Source organism: Hydra viridissima, unplaced genomic scaffold, assembly GCF_058129835.1.
Source record: "Hydra viridissima isolate aposymbiotic clone 2 unplaced genomic scaffold, HvirCarnegie_v1 scaffold_1, whole genome shotgun sequence".
NCBI classification, from domain to species: Eukaryota; Metazoa; Cnidaria; class Hydrozoa; order Anthoathecata; family Hydridae; genus Hydra; species Hydra viridissima.
In genome coordinates, this window is record NW_028324300.1 from 25,362,686 (window position 1) to 25,380,364 (window position 17,679).

General features: G+C 29.8%; 1 protein-coding gene and 1 long non-coding RNA gene across 9 annotated transcripts in view; both read right to left on the minus strand.

Annotated features, from left to right (window-relative positions):
- The window catches only part of LOC149894090 (uncharacterized), an 18,794-nt gene extending 11,819 nt beyond the window's left edge, over window positions 1–6,975 (minus strand). For 2 of the 8 annotated variants that reach the window (XR_016446408.1, XR_016446405.1), the window contains exons 1-3: window positions 6,789–6,970; window positions 4,282–4,302; window positions 224–523 (exon numbers count right to left, since the gene is read on the minus strand). This is a non-coding gene — a long non-coding RNA (uncharacterized LOC149894090). The other 6 variants (XR_016446386.1, XR_016446396.1, XR_016446381.1 and 3 more) reach the window with 5 other exon arrangements.
- Window positions 6,976–9,439: 2,464 nt separating this feature from the next.
- LOC149894091 (uncharacterized) lies at window positions 9,440–10,580 on the minus strand. The gene is made up of 2 exons (XM_090077060.1): window positions 9,881–10,580; window positions 9,440–9,699 (listed from the first exon to the last, which is right to left on the minus strand). Exons 1-2 carry the CDS (start codon window positions 10,437–10,439, stop codon window positions 9,440–9,442), a joined length of 819 nt encoding a protein of 272 aa, XP_089933186.1. The 5' UTR covers window positions 10,440–10,580.
- Between the last annotated feature and the right edge of the window lie 7,099 nt (window positions 10,581–17,679).

A 17,679-nucleotide genomic window follows, 5' to 3' on the forward strand; every position in this document is an offset into this window, starting at 1 on the left:
AATAAAAATATCAATAATAGTAAAAAAAATGATAAAAATGACAACAATAAAAAAAAAATAGCAAAAAAAAAGGTTAATAACATTTATAAAAGTAATAAAAATAAAAATAATAATGCTAATAATAATAATAGTAATAATAATAGTATTTTTAAAATGGGTTTTCTTTAAATTCTTAACTTAAAATTATATGAAGAAAAACAAACAGAAACAACAAAGAACTCACCCAAGTAGGTAATATCTTGTAAAACATCCTTCCTTCCCATATATTTCAGAGAATTCTGGATACAAGTTCTGTAATCAGTTTCAGACTTTTCTCTTGTCAAATCAGTTTCTCTTGTCAAATCAGTTTCAGACTTTTCTCTTGTCTTGTCAAATCATCATGACCTTTTTGCTTAACATCCACATCATGATCTATTTGATCAATAACAGCATCCACATAATTAAAACCAGTGCCACTTCCGTTTTTTTTTCCATTCTGATGCCACTTTATCTTTTAAAATAATCACTACTTTTGCATTGATTCCTAGATAAAAAATATTTATCGCCTAATATACTCTAAATAATTAAGTTAAATGTATGACAATGTTTTCAATAATTTTCAAGCAGCAAACATTTGATTGAGAATTATAGAAAAAATATCTAATGTATTGCATCAATTTCAGTATTAGGTTCTGTAAACTTTATTTAAATTAAATTCAGTTCAGGATCTCAACTGTGATGCAAATATAAGGGTGAATCAAACTGAATGCACTCACAGTTGATGATATAAAAATGTAAAATTGTTGATAATTTCTTATAAATATAAGAGACAAGTAGAATAATATTAACTGCAGAAAATATATATGAATAAAGTTTTCATAAAAAATTCAGCAATTTCTAACTAAATGTTTTTTTTCAGTAAAATTGCATATTTGAATGTAATTTAATTTTAAGCCAGCTAATATGCTAACCACAAGAGAATGACAAGGAAAAACAAACTTTATTAAAAATACAAGAACAACAATAATTGCATCAATAAAAAATAGAAAGTGTTCAATCAAAACACCCTTCTCTTTAATCAATAAAATCAGTCTCTTTGAACATGAATCAACATATGCTTTGTTTAACAGTTGTTTAAACCTGGTTACCCATTAAACCTGGTGTGTCACAAGAATGTTCTAAGATTTATAATGTTTAATTTACAATAGACTTTTTAAATGTTAAATTTTTTATTTCAATTATACCAAAAGTTTTTTAATACTTTCTCATACCCATGTGATTTATCTGAAAATTATATTTATAAAATAAATCTTTACTTAAACTTTATTTGCACAAGAAAAAACTTTTTAAATTGACATTTCAAAATTACATACTATGATAGCAACCTTTTAATTCAATTTTATTTTTAAATATGAAAAACCAGTTATTTTTCCTGGTCAAGTTAAAAAAATTTCATGAAACATTTTTAATGCATTCATCATATATATGATCCAGTCTTTCCTAATCTCTGTAAATAATGATGAAAATGTTGATTTAAAAACATTATCCATTGTATCCATTGGTGTTTTAACGTGGTTTATCCTAAAAGAAGAATACTAGCAGTTCATTATGAATAGGAACTTATCATTCAATAATACTGATTTTGTTGTTTAGCAACACACTTCATAAATACAAACACCTTAATAAAAGAAAATGTTCAGATTTAAACAAAATATTGACCATACTCAAAAATATGTGCAAAGAACTTTTCTAATTTCATTTGAGTTTACCATTTACAATATTTATTTACCATATACAATATTTACCATATAAATGTATTTAAGTCTTTAATTTATAAAGTAAACATTTAAATTAAAAATTGTATAAAATTAAAAAAATTCCTGCCAGTTAAACAAAAAATTAAATTACTTTATTTAAATCTCATTCATTATTATCAAAGACAAAAAAAGTAATAGAAATAGTGAATTTTTTTTGAAAAAATTAATAATAAAATTAGTAATAATAAAATTAATAATAAAATTAATAACAATAAAATTAATGATAAAATTAATAAAATCAAAAATAATAAAATAAAAATAAATTAAATAATAATAAAATTATTAACAACAAAATTAATAATAATAAAATTAATAACAATAAAATTAATAATAATAACAATAATAGAAGAAGAAGAAGAAGAAGAAGAAGAAGAAGAATACTAATAATAAAAAAATAATGACAACAACAGAAATAACAATTTTTATATCTTTAATTTGTTTTTATCTATAACTTGTTTTAAAACTCTGAAAGAATTTTACAGGAAAAGTAAGAAATATGTGCAATACAACACACATGTGGAGAAGAATAAAAGGAGTGAGACTTACAGGCTAATTTGAAGTTTGCAGAGTATATCTGTTTCATAAAGATTAGTTCCTCACACTCTTGAAATGTGATTGGAGTATCTTTTACAAAACTGAGAGGAGGTCTTCATTACTTAGAGTAATTGCCATTGAAATCAAAATAGGTGCAGATTTGTGTCAGGGAGTTGAATTGATACTGAAACCCAAACCGAATTAAGTCAATAACAGTAATGAATACTTTCACTTTGTAGTGCTGTTCTGCCTTAGTTTGTATTGATAAATGTCTGCTGTGAGAGAAATCAGGCAAAATGCCCTCATTCTAAGATACTAGATTCTCTTCCAGTAGAATTATATCCCACTGTACATGAATAAGTTGAATGTGTTTTATCAGACAATCAATATCATTTCTTGCTACATTAAGTTTAGTATCCAGCACTTTAATGACAAGATTGGTTCATGGATCATTGTAAGAAGTTTCAGCCACAAAGTTGACAACATAACACATTCAAACTTTGACATATACTTTTGAATTGATTGAAACTGATCTTGAGCATCTGCCATGAGTTTGAGAGATTCCATGTTCTTTAAGGAATTCTTAATTGCATGTAAATACTGAGCAACAAACAAATAAATGATTTTATGCTTCTCATTTTCTTGACAACTTCATCTTTTAATATTTTCTTCTTCCACTTACTTGCATCACTTTCAAAAACTATCTTGTTGAGTCAGTTAATCAAGTTAAAGATAAAACAAACAGAAACTGTAAATAAATAGGTATCACTATTTTATAACACACAAACAAAATAATCTTACACTATAACAACTGATTTTATCTAGACAATTGAGTTCTATTAAGGTCAATTCTTATCCTTTTACAGGCAATTTACAATGCACTCAATTATGACAAAAACAAGAAATACAGGAAAAGTATCAAAATAACTATTTCCTATCAGATTAATTTTAAAGATAATAGTTAGTTGTAACTAAATATAAATTAATACTATATTTATGAACGTTAGTCACATTAATAATAAATAAACAACTAATACTCATCTTCACCATAAATAACTTTTAAAGAATCAAATAAATAATAAATAGCTTATTTTCCCATAAATAATAATGATAATAATAATATTAGAATAGTACTGAATCATAGTACTGATGCATAAGTTAGGATTTATAGTATATTTAAAGTTTTTATGCTTTAAGGATTTAGAGGTCCCTGTGTACCATGAGACACTTGTCATATGGCCCCAGTAGCCCCCCCTCTGATATGACCTGACTACAAATAAATAATTATCATCCATCATAATTTCAATGGAATAAAAATATGATGGCAGATTATTGTAGATGTTAAATAAAGAAACTTGCAAATAAACAGGTTTTTAAAATCATGATGAATTGCATTAAAAAATAATTAAAGATAGCCCAGAATAAAACTGAGATACAAATGTTAAATACAAAAAGAGTTGATAAAATAATTTACAACAGAAAAATGTTTAGAAAAAATTCAGCTTAATATTCAGAGTGTTATTACATCATAAAACTCACAAAAATATTTTACAATGGCCTTGTTTTTATAAAATCTTTGGATGTTCTAAAATTCAAAGATATTATAAAAATAGATAATGCTTTGTAGAGATCAGAATAAGAAAATGCTTTGTAGAGGTCAGAATAAGAAAATGCTTTGTAGAGGTCAGGATATTCTATTTTTTAAAAGATGCAAATATCTGAAATTAACACTTTCTAATTAAGTAAGATTAGATATTAGATATCCAATAAAGCCTGTTACAACTGCTTTAGACTTCATGATTTTGTCAGAGTTTTGCTTGAGGTTTTTACAGGTCTTAAAAGATGGTGTTAAAATCTTTATAAACTTTTTTCAACTTCTTTTTAATTTTACATAGTTTATTATAACTAAAAGTATTTTATTCAAAAGATAGTTTGACACTAATTTCCTTACCATCTTTATGCTGTTCTGCATCTGGAAAAAAGAACAGTATTTCATAGTTATTAATGAAATAAAAAATGCATAATAGGTGAATAAATTATTTAAAAGAATTAAATCAGAGGAGAACTAAATGACTCCTTCATGAGTAAAAACTGAATAAGTAAAAACTGAATAAGTAAGAAACTGTATAAGTCTTTTATTCAAATAATTATCTAAAAAAATCAAATGAGAGGAGAACTAGAAATTAGAGGAATTATCAATAATATTAAATTTTAAAAAATTTTAGGGGAAAGGGGAATTGAAAGACTCTAAATAATAATAAAAGACAATCTAAGTAAATCAATAAATGGTGAAAAATATTCTTTAACTGAATTATAATTAAATACAAAGAATGTAAAATCATTTTAACTTATACACCATTACTTAAATTTAAACTTGAAATTTTTCAGATTGAAACATTTGAAGAAACAATGAAGTAATTCAAAATTTCACAAAATAAAATCAAATTCAATATCAAGAAACATTTACAGACATTGCTACTCTCTGGCAGGTCAACTCACTGTTACTCATTGGCATATCATGTACACAAACAAATTCACTTTCTAATATGATTAAATTTAACAAATAGATTTTACATATCAGTGTAGTTAACAGTCAAAATTGCTACTTTGTACAAAAAACTGAGTGAAATGAGTGAAACCTATGCTGAGGCAATATTGTTTTTAATTATTGTACACAAATGAACTCTGTGACAATTTGAACCGGTGAAAACTCTAATAACCTTTTCCTTTTAAATAATTTTTTGGTTTTTAACAAAAAAACAGACACCAAAAAAGAAAATAGTTCTCAGTATTCAAATTTTTTCAAAGTATAAGCCAAACTAAAATGCAGTAAGCATAAATACTAAACATTAAAATTAAAACCACAAATAAGTGATGCCATTTGCATTCCCTCACATTTACATCAAAACAAACATTTTCAAATGTTTCTTTTTGACAAATGATGACACTGCAAACACAATGCAGTCCTCAACATTTTGTACGCAGTTTGAATAAAAAAATATTGAGTTCTCTAGCAACAATGCTCTCATCCATAACTTGCTGAGTTTTTAAGTACTAAGAGCTCCAGGTGAATCATACTTAAGTCAAAAATTGGCAAAAAAAAATATTGTGATGCTTATGGGTGCATCTACAATATTTGACTGGGGCTGACTAACTTTTGGAAAAAAATAGAAATCTGTCATCATAAATTCCAAAAATTAATACCAACTAGCTAGTGATATTTGACATTGGATATATGATTTGCATTTTTTCTTCTTTTGTTGTTTCATACAGCATATCTAAGCAACTTGTAATTGTTGTTCAGTATGGAATTTTTAAACTGGGTAAAATGTAGCAGATATCCCTATAAATCTTGACAAAAAGTGAAAATGGGCAATATTTTCTACAGCCCTTTTCATAACAAATTCAATTTTAACTTCAATAAGCTGCACAATAACATTTAGTTCAATTGATTTGCATTTAGGTACATCATTTACTACAAAAACCTATCAAATCCTATATTAATTTAATTTGTATCTAAAAAATATACTTGTCTAACATACTAATCTATATTTGAACAATATACTATTCTAATATCCTATTCAAAAAATATTGCAGTATCAGATTGGCAAAACTATGTTTTTTTTACACATTGGCAATATAATATTAACAAAGCATTTTAACCCAGTGTACATGAATTTTAAAACTACAATTATTTAAAATGCTGTTAAGTGAGCTTGATGATGATATTTGTTAAATTATTAGCAATTCCTAATACTCTCATTTAATTAAGAATTCATTCATTCTCAATTTAGCCATAAGAATTCAAAGTACATTAAAAAATATTTTGATGTTATTTCAAATTCATATTTATGGAGTATTGATACATTTCTAATTAAATACTGATATACAAGCAAAAAAATTTTATTACACAGAATTAAGAATTTTTTGTAAGACTTTAAATCAATCTTTCAAAGCCACAAAGTTAACAGATCAATAGAAACCTTTATTTTTCTGTTTTAGAAATCTTAACTGTTTTTTTCATTCTACCAAAATAATATGCCAAAATTGCTGACACTGTAGTTTATAATGTCAGAAAGCAATCAACAATCAAATACCTTTATGTGTTTTTTGGTTTAAAAAAGAAACCCAAAGACATTAGAGCTTATTAAGTTTACATTTAGTCTACTTAAACAATACAAGCTATGAATTTTTAACAGTAAAAAATATTAATCTATGCCCTTTTCTTTATCGGATTAAAGAAGGAAATGCAGTGGTTTAAATTAGTTACGTGATTATATCACAATAGATAACCGTTTGAAACATATCACAGTGGTATTAAAATTAGCAAACACTTTTTCTAATTATGTTCATAAAAAAAGCATTTTCAAATAAATAGAAACTAATAACTTAACGTAACTATGGTTTAAAAATTGTTGGTAATAAATCATTTAAATGTATTTTTGTCGAAGAACTTACCAACAGGGGTATAAGTAACAGCAGTAAATTTTGTTGAAGGATGATGCGTCTTACAATAAGTTAATTTTTCATAATCTTGTTAAGTTTCCATACTCATAGTAATGTAGCGCACTTTGCATATGCGGCAACCTTGTGCCCACTGATCTCAAAATATAACTGGATAGCGTATATGAATAAATTTTTTGAAGACAGTTTTGGCCTCCCAAGATGGCGGCGGAATTAAGGAGTGGTGATATGAAAATTAAAAAACTGATGATAATCAAGTTTTATATCTTAAGCTCAAATATTGATAAATATGTAATCTTCTAATAAAAATCTAGTTTTTTTGTTTAAGATAAGATTTTTTTCATAAAAATAACGGAATATTACATATTTACATAAATTTCAAATATAAATATTTTTTTATTTAACAAAACATATTCTTACAATAAGTTGCTCTATATTAACTTTCTGTTTTTCGTTTTTTAGAATAAATATAATAAAATAAAAATTCTCAATAAAACTAAGTACAAATTTTAATTTTAATTTGCTTAAATTTAGTTTGTTTAATAAAAGTAAAGAAAAAGTATTAGTTTGCTTATGCAGAAATCTCAAGTTTCAAATAGTTAGCATTTGTTATATAATTTATGTACTTTTTAGTTCTTAACTAACCAATGCTGTGTGCTAGAAGGTTAATAACACAACAGCATGGTAGGCAGCTGATTTTATTTTTAAGATAAAATGTTTTTTAGGCATTAGTTCATCATATAGGCACTAAAAAAATTATAAATGCTGCTTGAACTATTAGCTGAGCTCTGTGATTACACACAACTTAGAGGTTCCTTCTAGAGTTATTATATTTATATATATATATATATATATATATATATATATATATATATATATATATATATATATATATATATATATATATATATATATATATATATCATATCATATCATATCATATCTTAAAAATATTTTGATTGGTTTTTAAATAGGATAAGTTTTGTTAACTGCTTCCTAAGCTTTTTTCCAGTTATTTTGGCAGTTTGTTTTTTACCCAGGTGATAAAGATATATTTTTGCATAGTTTTTTGAAATCAGTTTAATCAGTGCAAATAAATGGTTATCAGTTATAGCTGAGTCAAACATATGAGAAGTTTGTTCATTAAATAATTTGAGCAATCTACTGATTTCAAAACAGCACTAGAAATGCCATTTTGAATTCCTATTTCATTTGGAAGGTGGCCATTTATTGAGGCAAGCAACCTTTGGAAACATCTTTCAGTTTCTTTGCATATGATAGCAACACTTTTAGTTGGTTTAATTAAACCTCCTCTGTCTTTGAATTTTAAAAAACTGGTTTGTTTGAAATGATAAGAAAGTACTAATGCATTCCAACATTTAATGCAGATAGTTTATTGTAAATTTACGTATCAAAAATTTTTTGATAAGATGCATAATGTTGATGTTTGATAACATACAAAATATATATCATCAAAACATTCCCTTAATGATTTGTTTTGAATAACAATTGAAAAACAATTGACTCAATTATTGAGAGCTGAAATATTACAACGAATAATATATAAGTAAAATAACATATATTAGAAAATAATATTTTGTACTTAATATTTTTATTAAATACTATATCCATTAATTACATATATGTATTAAACAATCCTAGAAGGAACCCCTGAGTTGTGTGTACTCACAGCACTCAGCTAATAGTTCATGCAGCATGTACATATCTGGTATCTTGCTACAAAAATTGAAAATATAAAATTTGTCAAAATTGTAAGTAGACACCACTGCCGCTTACCATACAGTCATGCTATTAACCTTCTAGCACACTGCATTGGGTAACTAAGAACTAAAAGGTACATAGATTATGCATAAATATTATTTAATCGTAAAGTATATCGAATATTTTGTACCTTAGTGTCAAAATAATTACTTTAATCATCTGATTTTTTTTAGAAATCATTTCATTTCGTTAAAGTCATTAAAAATTTATTTTATAGTCTAGTTTTTCTTTCAAAACTCTATTTATTTTCATTAATATTTCTGTAAAAAGCCTTATAAAATGTACATAGATCACCGCTAAGAGCTCCGATCGCCGCCATCTTGGGAGGCCAATTTTGGCTTCAATTTTTTTTGAAAAAGGTAATTGAATATGCTATCCAGTTATATTTTGAGATCAGTGCTTGTGCCATATTTTAAGGGTCTGCATCTCGTTATTTTTTTAAATCGAGACGAGACGAGACGATCCTAAAAGCTTTGTCCCGATTAGCGATAAATATCGGGACAATTTTCAATTTTCACTCGAAATCCGGGACGATACCGAGACGAGACAAGATGTCCCGGACAAAATAGAAGCTTCACAATTTCCCGGAATTTACATCTTTTTAACGGGACATAACGAGACATACTAGTTAATCCTTAATGTGAAATTTAGTATTCTGCTGGGGGGCTCGGCCATTACAACTGTTTTGGTTACTTTATCGTAATTAAACTATTTACCGAGGCTTAACAAGATAAATAAAAATTGAAATGAAAATTTGCATGTGTTTCATTTATTTTATTTGTGATTGCTGTACTGTAATGCACATTAACTAAATTTTATTGGCAATAAATAAAAGTTTTTAATTACAAACTTTGTCAAACAATTCATTTACTTGTGTCACTAGTTGAAGGTGCATCAGTTGGAGCTTTGGATGGTCCAGCAAAAGGAGCTGGAGCAGAACTCCTTGAACTGGTGATTAATGGCGTAATACATGGTACATGAGATGTTGTAGCAGTAGAGATTCTAGAGGAGGCCGTACTTGCTCGTGACATCGGCTGACTTGGCAGTCTTGGATTAGGCTGAATCTCAACCACATCATCTGATTCAACAACATTGGCTTGATCACTCTCTTGAGGCAACAAATCTGGAAGGAAAATTACAAAATTTTTTTAAACTGAGCAAAATTTCAGTTTGAAAAGAATTTAAAAGTTTAAAGTTAAAACAAGAAACATAGAAGCAATAAATGGATGTGGCAAAATTTAAGATTTTACTAAAGGCAAAAATAAAGTTAAGATCTCTCTTTAGAATTTTTGTGAATGCCCTACCAGGATCTTTGTCATCTTCTGAGGTCAGTTTCCAGGACTTGATTTGAACAAAGTCATAGTTCTGTTGGATATAGAGCAACTTTTCAACATTTTCCGGCTGAAGCTTGGTCCTTTTGTAAGAGACTATGTTTCCTCCTGCAGAGAAGGCCCTCTCGGAAGTGGCCGAAGATGCTGGAATTGCCAGGTAACGCCGTGCTGCTTCAGCCAAAAGAGGTAAAGTCATTTCATGTTTTTTCCAAAACCCAAGAACATTTTCCTGGGCCTCTTTCATTGGCCAGGGATGCATATTCTTGTAGACATCCCATTCCTTGGCAATGTCGGACTTGTCCAAAATTGCTGTGTGTTGAGAATGAAATTCAATCACGTCTTGAGCCAACGAATCTGTTTCCTCCTCCAAGTTTGCAGTGGCCGTTGGTTGATCCATGATTTTGTTGAGCCATTCACGATGATTGGTGTGGTTTTCAACCAAGTACTTGTAGGTTTTATCATAGGTTCCAAATTTTTTGGATGCTACACCCTTGTAGTAAGGATTAAGGAGATGACCAACACCAAGAAACATGGTATGAGCGCCAGCATTGGGAAACCTTTTATCAGCTTTAAACCTTTTATCAGCTTGGCTGAAAAAGTTCTTAAAAAAGATTTGCTTGTGTCTGACAAATCATCCTTGATCAATTCAACCCTGTTGATGTGGTGCTGTAAATTGTGGAGACCACCAACAACGATGTGTAGAGTTGGCTTTTTATCTGCACTAAGTCTCTCAGATGTCTTTGCCAAAAGTTTGAGAGTAGGCAACAGTTCCTCAAAGATTTTAAACTTCAATTCAGAGGGGACAAGAGATGCAACATCTGCTGGGTCAATGCCTGGCCTTGCTTTTATTGCCAAAAGAGGTTCTTTCATGTCAAAGACACTCTGTACACACATGTATGTAGAATTCCAGCGAGTGTTGTTGGCAGTGATGAACTTTTTGTAGACTAACTCTGTAACATTTTCCTTTGAATCGGTTTCCATGGAAAGACGAATGTCCCTGTTCATAGCTGCAATTTCGGCCTTTATTCTTTCATTCGCCAAATGACTCTTGTGTGTCTTTTCTGCTAGCCTTTGAGCACAAGTGATTGCATGATCTACTGTTGTGGTGGCATTGACAGTGTCCTTGATGGCCAAATTCAAGGTATGGTCCACACAAAGCAAAGACTCATCAATAAAGGTGCACTTTGGAATTGCAGCTTTGACATTGGCAGCATTGTCATGAGTTACGACAACTGAAACAGCTCCTGATGCAGGTAGATCGGCAACAACCCTAAAAAAAGTAACAAAAAATTACGGCAAACTGAAATGTCTAGTATTGTCACAGTATGGTAATTTATGTCTAATACAAACACTAAAATAACTAACTTTCCTCTGCACTGATTATAAACGTGCAAACTGTTGAACACAATTAACTTAACTCATGTAAATAAGTACATTTTGTAATTTAACTTACTTGTCGATCTTTTTGGCGATGTTGTTTGCTGTGTGCCTCTCACTGAACGGACTGACAGAAACGACAAACTTGTTCAGGGTCCACTCCTTGTCAATGTAACGAACAGACAATGATTTGTATGGATCAAAGTTCCTTGAAGTCCAAATGTCCGTGCTCAGAGCCATTCCCGGACTTTTTAGTAGATCAGTTTCCAAAACTTTATCCACAGCCGTCTTGACATTGTCATACAACAAAGACAGCTTGTATCTAGAATAAGTTGTGGCAGCCTTGATTTTCAGCTTTGGATCTAAGTAGTGCATAAACTCCTTGAAAGGTTTTGCCTCAACAAAGCTGAATGGAAGATTCATCCTTGCCAGAAGTTTCATAACTTCCAAGTAGCCTCAAAGTTGCTTTGGATCTCTGGATTTGTACTTCAGACGCTGACTCAGTCTTGCCTGGCTTGACTTGCGCTCAATAAGACAATCAGGCATGGAAAGTCTTTTTTTCTTAATGGAGCGGTTGAGAACTTGAGGAAATTTTTCGCCTGGAAAAAATCTTAAAATAGTTTAGTATTGCTAAGTATCGTTATGCTGAGGTAAAAAAAAAAATTTGTGCGGTACTTATTGCTAATTTATTAATTTGGGGTATAAATTGAGTATTAACTTATTAAAATAAGTTATAAAAAGAGGTTTTTTCTTTTGGGATTAAAAAGACAATACACAAAAACGTTTATTTCAATAAAGAGTTTAAAAAAATCATTGTAATATCTTTTTAAAATAAAGTTGCTACAAGCAACTTCATTTTACACTTTTAACTCACCTCTTTGTGGCTCATTAGTCTCATCTTCATTATAGATATTTTCAAGTTCGTCTAAGGAGGCTAAATCAGAATCTCTCTTGTGGACGGCTTTGTGTTTCTCCAGCTCTTTAAACTCACGAGGATGGACACGAAGTAGATGCTTATGCATGCCAGATGTGTTACCATCATTGACCTTGTAAATATTGCCACAAAGCTTGCACCTACCATTGGCCTGGCTTATACCACGGTCATCATGGGTTTCGTCTGTTTTTTGCTCCTCATAAAATTTCCAGATATGACCTTTGCTTCGTGGCATCTTGCAGACTGATTGACAACTTGACTTTGACTATACTCAGACAGCGCCGGATGTAAAAGTCTCACTAAAAATTTAAAGAATAAATTAAAATCCAGGAGCAAAATGTTGACGTGCCCACTCTCCAGAGAGTACTGGTATAGCCTTGCCATTTCCCGAAAAATGAAACTATGTTACGCGGGCCCTAAAAAGTTAGGGCAATTCAACTAACGACAGTTCAACTTTACTATACTAATTTAGTAACTCACTAATTTCACAAAATTATTTTTTTTTAATTAAAATATGCATAACATTCAAAATTGGTATGCCTTATATTATTTGATGTCTCTGTTTTTCTTTTATTATCAAAAAATATCAAATATTTTTACCTGCTTTAGTGCACAGATGGTCCAAGAAAGACACTTTGATGCTTTTAGCATTAAATTTCACTAATATATAAAAAGAGTTATAATATATGTTTAAACTTTTTGGTTATTGAAAAACTTTTTAATTGTTATTGTTTTTGTTGTGAATGATTTGCATTTTTTAACAGCAAATTTATTCTGCCAGCCATACAATTACGGAAACACGTATGAAAATTTGTGAAAACACTTATGTGTTTATGTGTACACTTGTGAAAACACTTATGAAAAGGCCAAGTCTGGCCCTTAATGTTACTGCCAAGTTGTCTTGGCAGCCAAATGTAACCAAATCTGCCCAACTGCCCATTAATAATCAAGGATTTAACTTGTTCATCCTTAATCCACGCGTTCGGAATGTCTCGTATGTCTCGAATCGTTGTGACATGTCTTGTTTTGTCACGTATCTTAATAGAATGTCTCGTATCGTTATGCCACGTATCGAATCGTCATGGCATGGATATGGCATTAATATATAATTGAGGGAAATAGATATAAATATCTATGTCTCAATGATATATATTAACTAGATGTCTAACTTCAAAAAAATTCCGTAAGAAAAAGGGAAGCAAGATTTTAAAGTTTTTAAACCCGCTTTATTTAAACTGGACAATTAATAAGTCCTTGTTTAGCTTTGTTTTTATGATTGCGTCATTTCTGGCTGGCAAAACAAACTTGGTTGGCAAAAAACTTTCTTCACTGCGAAAGCGCGCGTTAGATATCTTGTTAATATAATTGCTGTCTCGTAACGTTTCATAATTATCCGGGACACAGTTTTTAAATTCCGAGAAAAAATTTATGTCCCGATTTATAACTTTATTCCGGGATAATCGTTTCCTTTGTCTCGTTATTTTTTTCCGGGAAATTTCTCGTCTCGTTACGCATTTCCCGGTTCATTTCGAGAAAACGATTCCGAGACGCAGACCCTTACCATATTTTACAAATTCCGCATCTTTAAAATGGGTTATATCCATGGCCAACTATAATAACTATAATATAATCCTATTTTTGTATTCTTACAAAAATAGGACTGAACATTAGGGGGATTTTAAACTTTTTTATGTTATGTAAAATCAGGTGAAAAGTTTATTGGAAAATAAAGCCAAATATAGTAATTAGGCAAGTTTCACAAAGTTTTATAGTTCACTATTTTCAAAAGTAAATATAAAGTAAATTCATCCTCTGAGAATAATCACCTAGAGAATATAGACTTATAAATTTACAACTGATTGTATTTAAAAGTTACTAAGATAGAAATTTATATTTAAAGTAACATTATGCAATATCTGAAGAATATCTTGAAGCCTGTCTTCGTTTTGTGTCCTCTCATCTTGGATAAGCTTGATGTGGTGGTTGGTGTTGGCGTTTAAAACTGCGCGTTGGCTGACAAGAATTTGGTAAAAGACTTTCTATCCATTTTTCACAAGCCTCCTAGTTCTTTCTTTGTGATCTGCAGCATAAAAAACATAAGATAGGACTGCTCTTTTACAAAGTTCTCCAGGGGTAACATATAACAACAGTAATAATCTGAAGTGCATCATTTGACTTCAACTTGAATTCATCTACAATTTCTAGCTGAAAAGAAATCATTTGGAATCATCTTCTGTTTCTTTTGGACCTTTGTTAAAGGAAAAAAATTGTTTGTCAGACTCTGTCTGGTTGTCACTATCTGAGTTTGACAACTATAGCTCTATTCATGTGGTTATCCTCTTCTTTCTTTTTCTTTTTTTCCTGCTTTGGGCCTCTGCTGTTTTCTTCAGCTTCTCCTTTCCCTGTGAAAATATTGCTAAAATTTTTTGTCACTTTTTTCATCTTGAACATGTTTCCCTTTATGCATTGTTTCAGAAACTTTACATTTTCCTTCTAGGTCTCATCATCCTTTTCTGTATCACTTTTAATTAAGATAAATGTTGATCTTGTAAATAGAAAACTGGAAACTGCCCTCCATCAAAAGATAAATTCAGTGTTTTAAGCATTTTTAAGTTGTGGTACTTCTTGACCATCTTAGAAAATCTGGTCTTAACAGTATGCTCTTGATGGTCTGCTCAGTGACAGGGAAAGTGTTGTCATTAAATCCAACCTGTTTCCACAAAATGACTACCTCTCTCAGAATGCTGATTCTTGTGGCTAGCTGTTCAGTGTTCTCTCTAAGCAACTTCAGCAAACTTAGGAAGCATCTTAAAGTTCACCTGGATGGTGCTAAAAAGTTTTTATGTATTTATGTATACATTTAAATGTATCTTTGTATCTATTTAGTTTACTTATTTCAATATTTAATAAATTCTAAAGTTGGTATTTTAGTTAGTTTTTTAATAACAGTATTGGTTATTAATAACAGTTCATCATATTATTGTAGTATAAATATAAGTTTGAAAATAAATATTTTAAAAATTAAAACAGATTTTTTCTTAAATTTTTTTTTTCTTTAAATAAATTAAATAATCACAACATAAATTTATTATAAAATAATAATAAATAAATAAAAAAAAACTTTGAAATAAAAATAAGTGTTCATATGTATCAAAAAAAATGTGGCCAAAATAAACAAACCCCAAGTAAAAAATTAACAAACCATAAAAAAAATTTTACCAAAACACAAAAAAAAATAAAAAAAAAAAAAAAAAAAATATTTTTTTGTCAATCCTATAACTTTTAAGCATTAATTGATCCGATTTGGCATGGAATTCACTAAATTCTGAGTAATATTTTTTATAACATTTAGTAATTTTGTTACTTCTTTTTTCAGCTTGGTCCAGATCTTTTATTTCAATTTTACCAAGATTGTGGTCTAACAAATTATCCAATATGTCTAAACATCTTTGAGAATCCAAACTTCCATCAATAAGTTAGAAGCAACCAACACCTTCATAGTTCATGCAGGCCCAGGTGCCTATGCTGTCTCTACCTTGCTTTGTTCTACATATAGAACAGTCTGGATGCTTTTTTCATGTAGCGTTCTTTTTAGCATTACTTGGTTTTTTCCTAAATCAATATTAATGTTTTTTTCATCGCTGAAAAGAACATCGTGCCAAATGCTCTTGCACCAAATTTTATGAGCTAAACATCAGTTGTTTTTTTTTACTTTCTGATGTTTTTTTAATAGACGTGGTTTTTTGTAAACAGCATTTGTAAGCAGCTCGCCACATGTAATTGTGTTTATTCAATTACTAGACATGTAATTACACTGGGCAACAAATTTTCATGAAAGTTTGGTTTCATTTGAAAATTTGATTTTTCTAGATAAATATTTGCAAGCTCCTACATTTGGACAGAAAAAGTCAAGATGAGAGTGTAAATAGTGCAGTTTGGGTGACATTCAGCAGCCTAACCCCCGATAACTGTCAAGTAGTTCAACAACCAGTTCCCTATAGTTTTCACTCTAGTTGTGTAGTTTTCTCGCAGCGAACACAACGTTTCAGTTCTACATTTTCTCTTCTCCTTAAAATTCCCTTTACAAAAAGTTTTCCTTCAATTTATACTATACAAAGAACCTCAAATATGCTCATAAAATAAACCGCTTAAACTATATTTACAACATATCAAATAAACTACGTCAATCAAATCCGCCGTAAATAGTTTCTTCACGCAATTCAATTACAAGTTGTTTCCCAGAAAATCAGAAACAGCATGCTTTAATGCAACCAAGTCTCTTTTTTCTTTCTCTGCCATTTTGTTTTGAAGACCTTCCAATGAAAACATCTGTTTTACCTGTGGTGTAGTAAACACAGTTATAATTTTGCCATCTGATAGTTTAGGAAACAAAATGTGATCTCCTTAAATGTATTGCCACTGTATTCCAGTGCCTTAACAAAGTGTTTGATCAAGCCCAATTTTATGTGGAGTGGAGGCAGAAAATTTTTTTCACATATACTTAAGCAACATTTTTCACATTGAAGACCCCTGATTGCAAATCTTTTCTTTCAGTCCATTCTTTTCGGAGATATTGATTTACAGTGTCTTTGCTGTCCTACAAACACAAGAAACAAGGATACTTAGTTAATCTTCCTTGCAGTTCAAGAAGAAAACTTAGCATCTTGAAATCTCCACATACCTCCCACTTGTACTAATCATAGTTAATATTTTGCAGTAAAATCTTATCATTGTTGTTGTCTTCTTATAAGTTTACACTGTGTTAGACTGGTAAGAATGGATGTTGATTTCCATTGTGAAGTATAGTCTTTACACTCTTTGTGGAGCTGTCAATAAATAGCTACCATTAGTCAAGTTGATGTGAGATACCAATTGCTTAAAACAGTCCCAACACATCTGAACAGAAGCAGAGAGATTTGTCGGCTGTAAAGTACTGAGCATAGGATGTATGATTCGTTTGGTACTTGGTAATTTTCACATATGGTTTCAATAGCTTCTATTCATTCAATCTAAATGCAAGAAGTCCTGTACCAGCTTTTGGAAGATTCAATTATCTAACTAAACTGTCAAGTTTATGTTGGTTTGGAAAGTGAGATTCACCAGATTGCCAAGCTCCATCTTCTTGCTCCTAATCGAATCTTAATCGAATCTCTCCATGTTGACTTGATCTGCATTTGCTGGAACTGGAATAGGCATATGTTCATCATGTGGTACCAGTGCAATAAAAGATGGAATGTTAAGATAGATAAACTTCTTCTCGTCCTCATCCATCTTATAAACTTAAATGTCCACCATGGAAAAGTAACGGTCATTTAGGTATTTGCTGGCTCTCTCCAAATTCTGGAAGAATGCAAATGACATCCTTTTCTTGGTGCCTCTTAACCATCCTTCCAATGTTTATTTACAACAGCCACAAAAAACATTTTTGGTCCCCAATAAACATCTTTTTAGTTAAAAAATA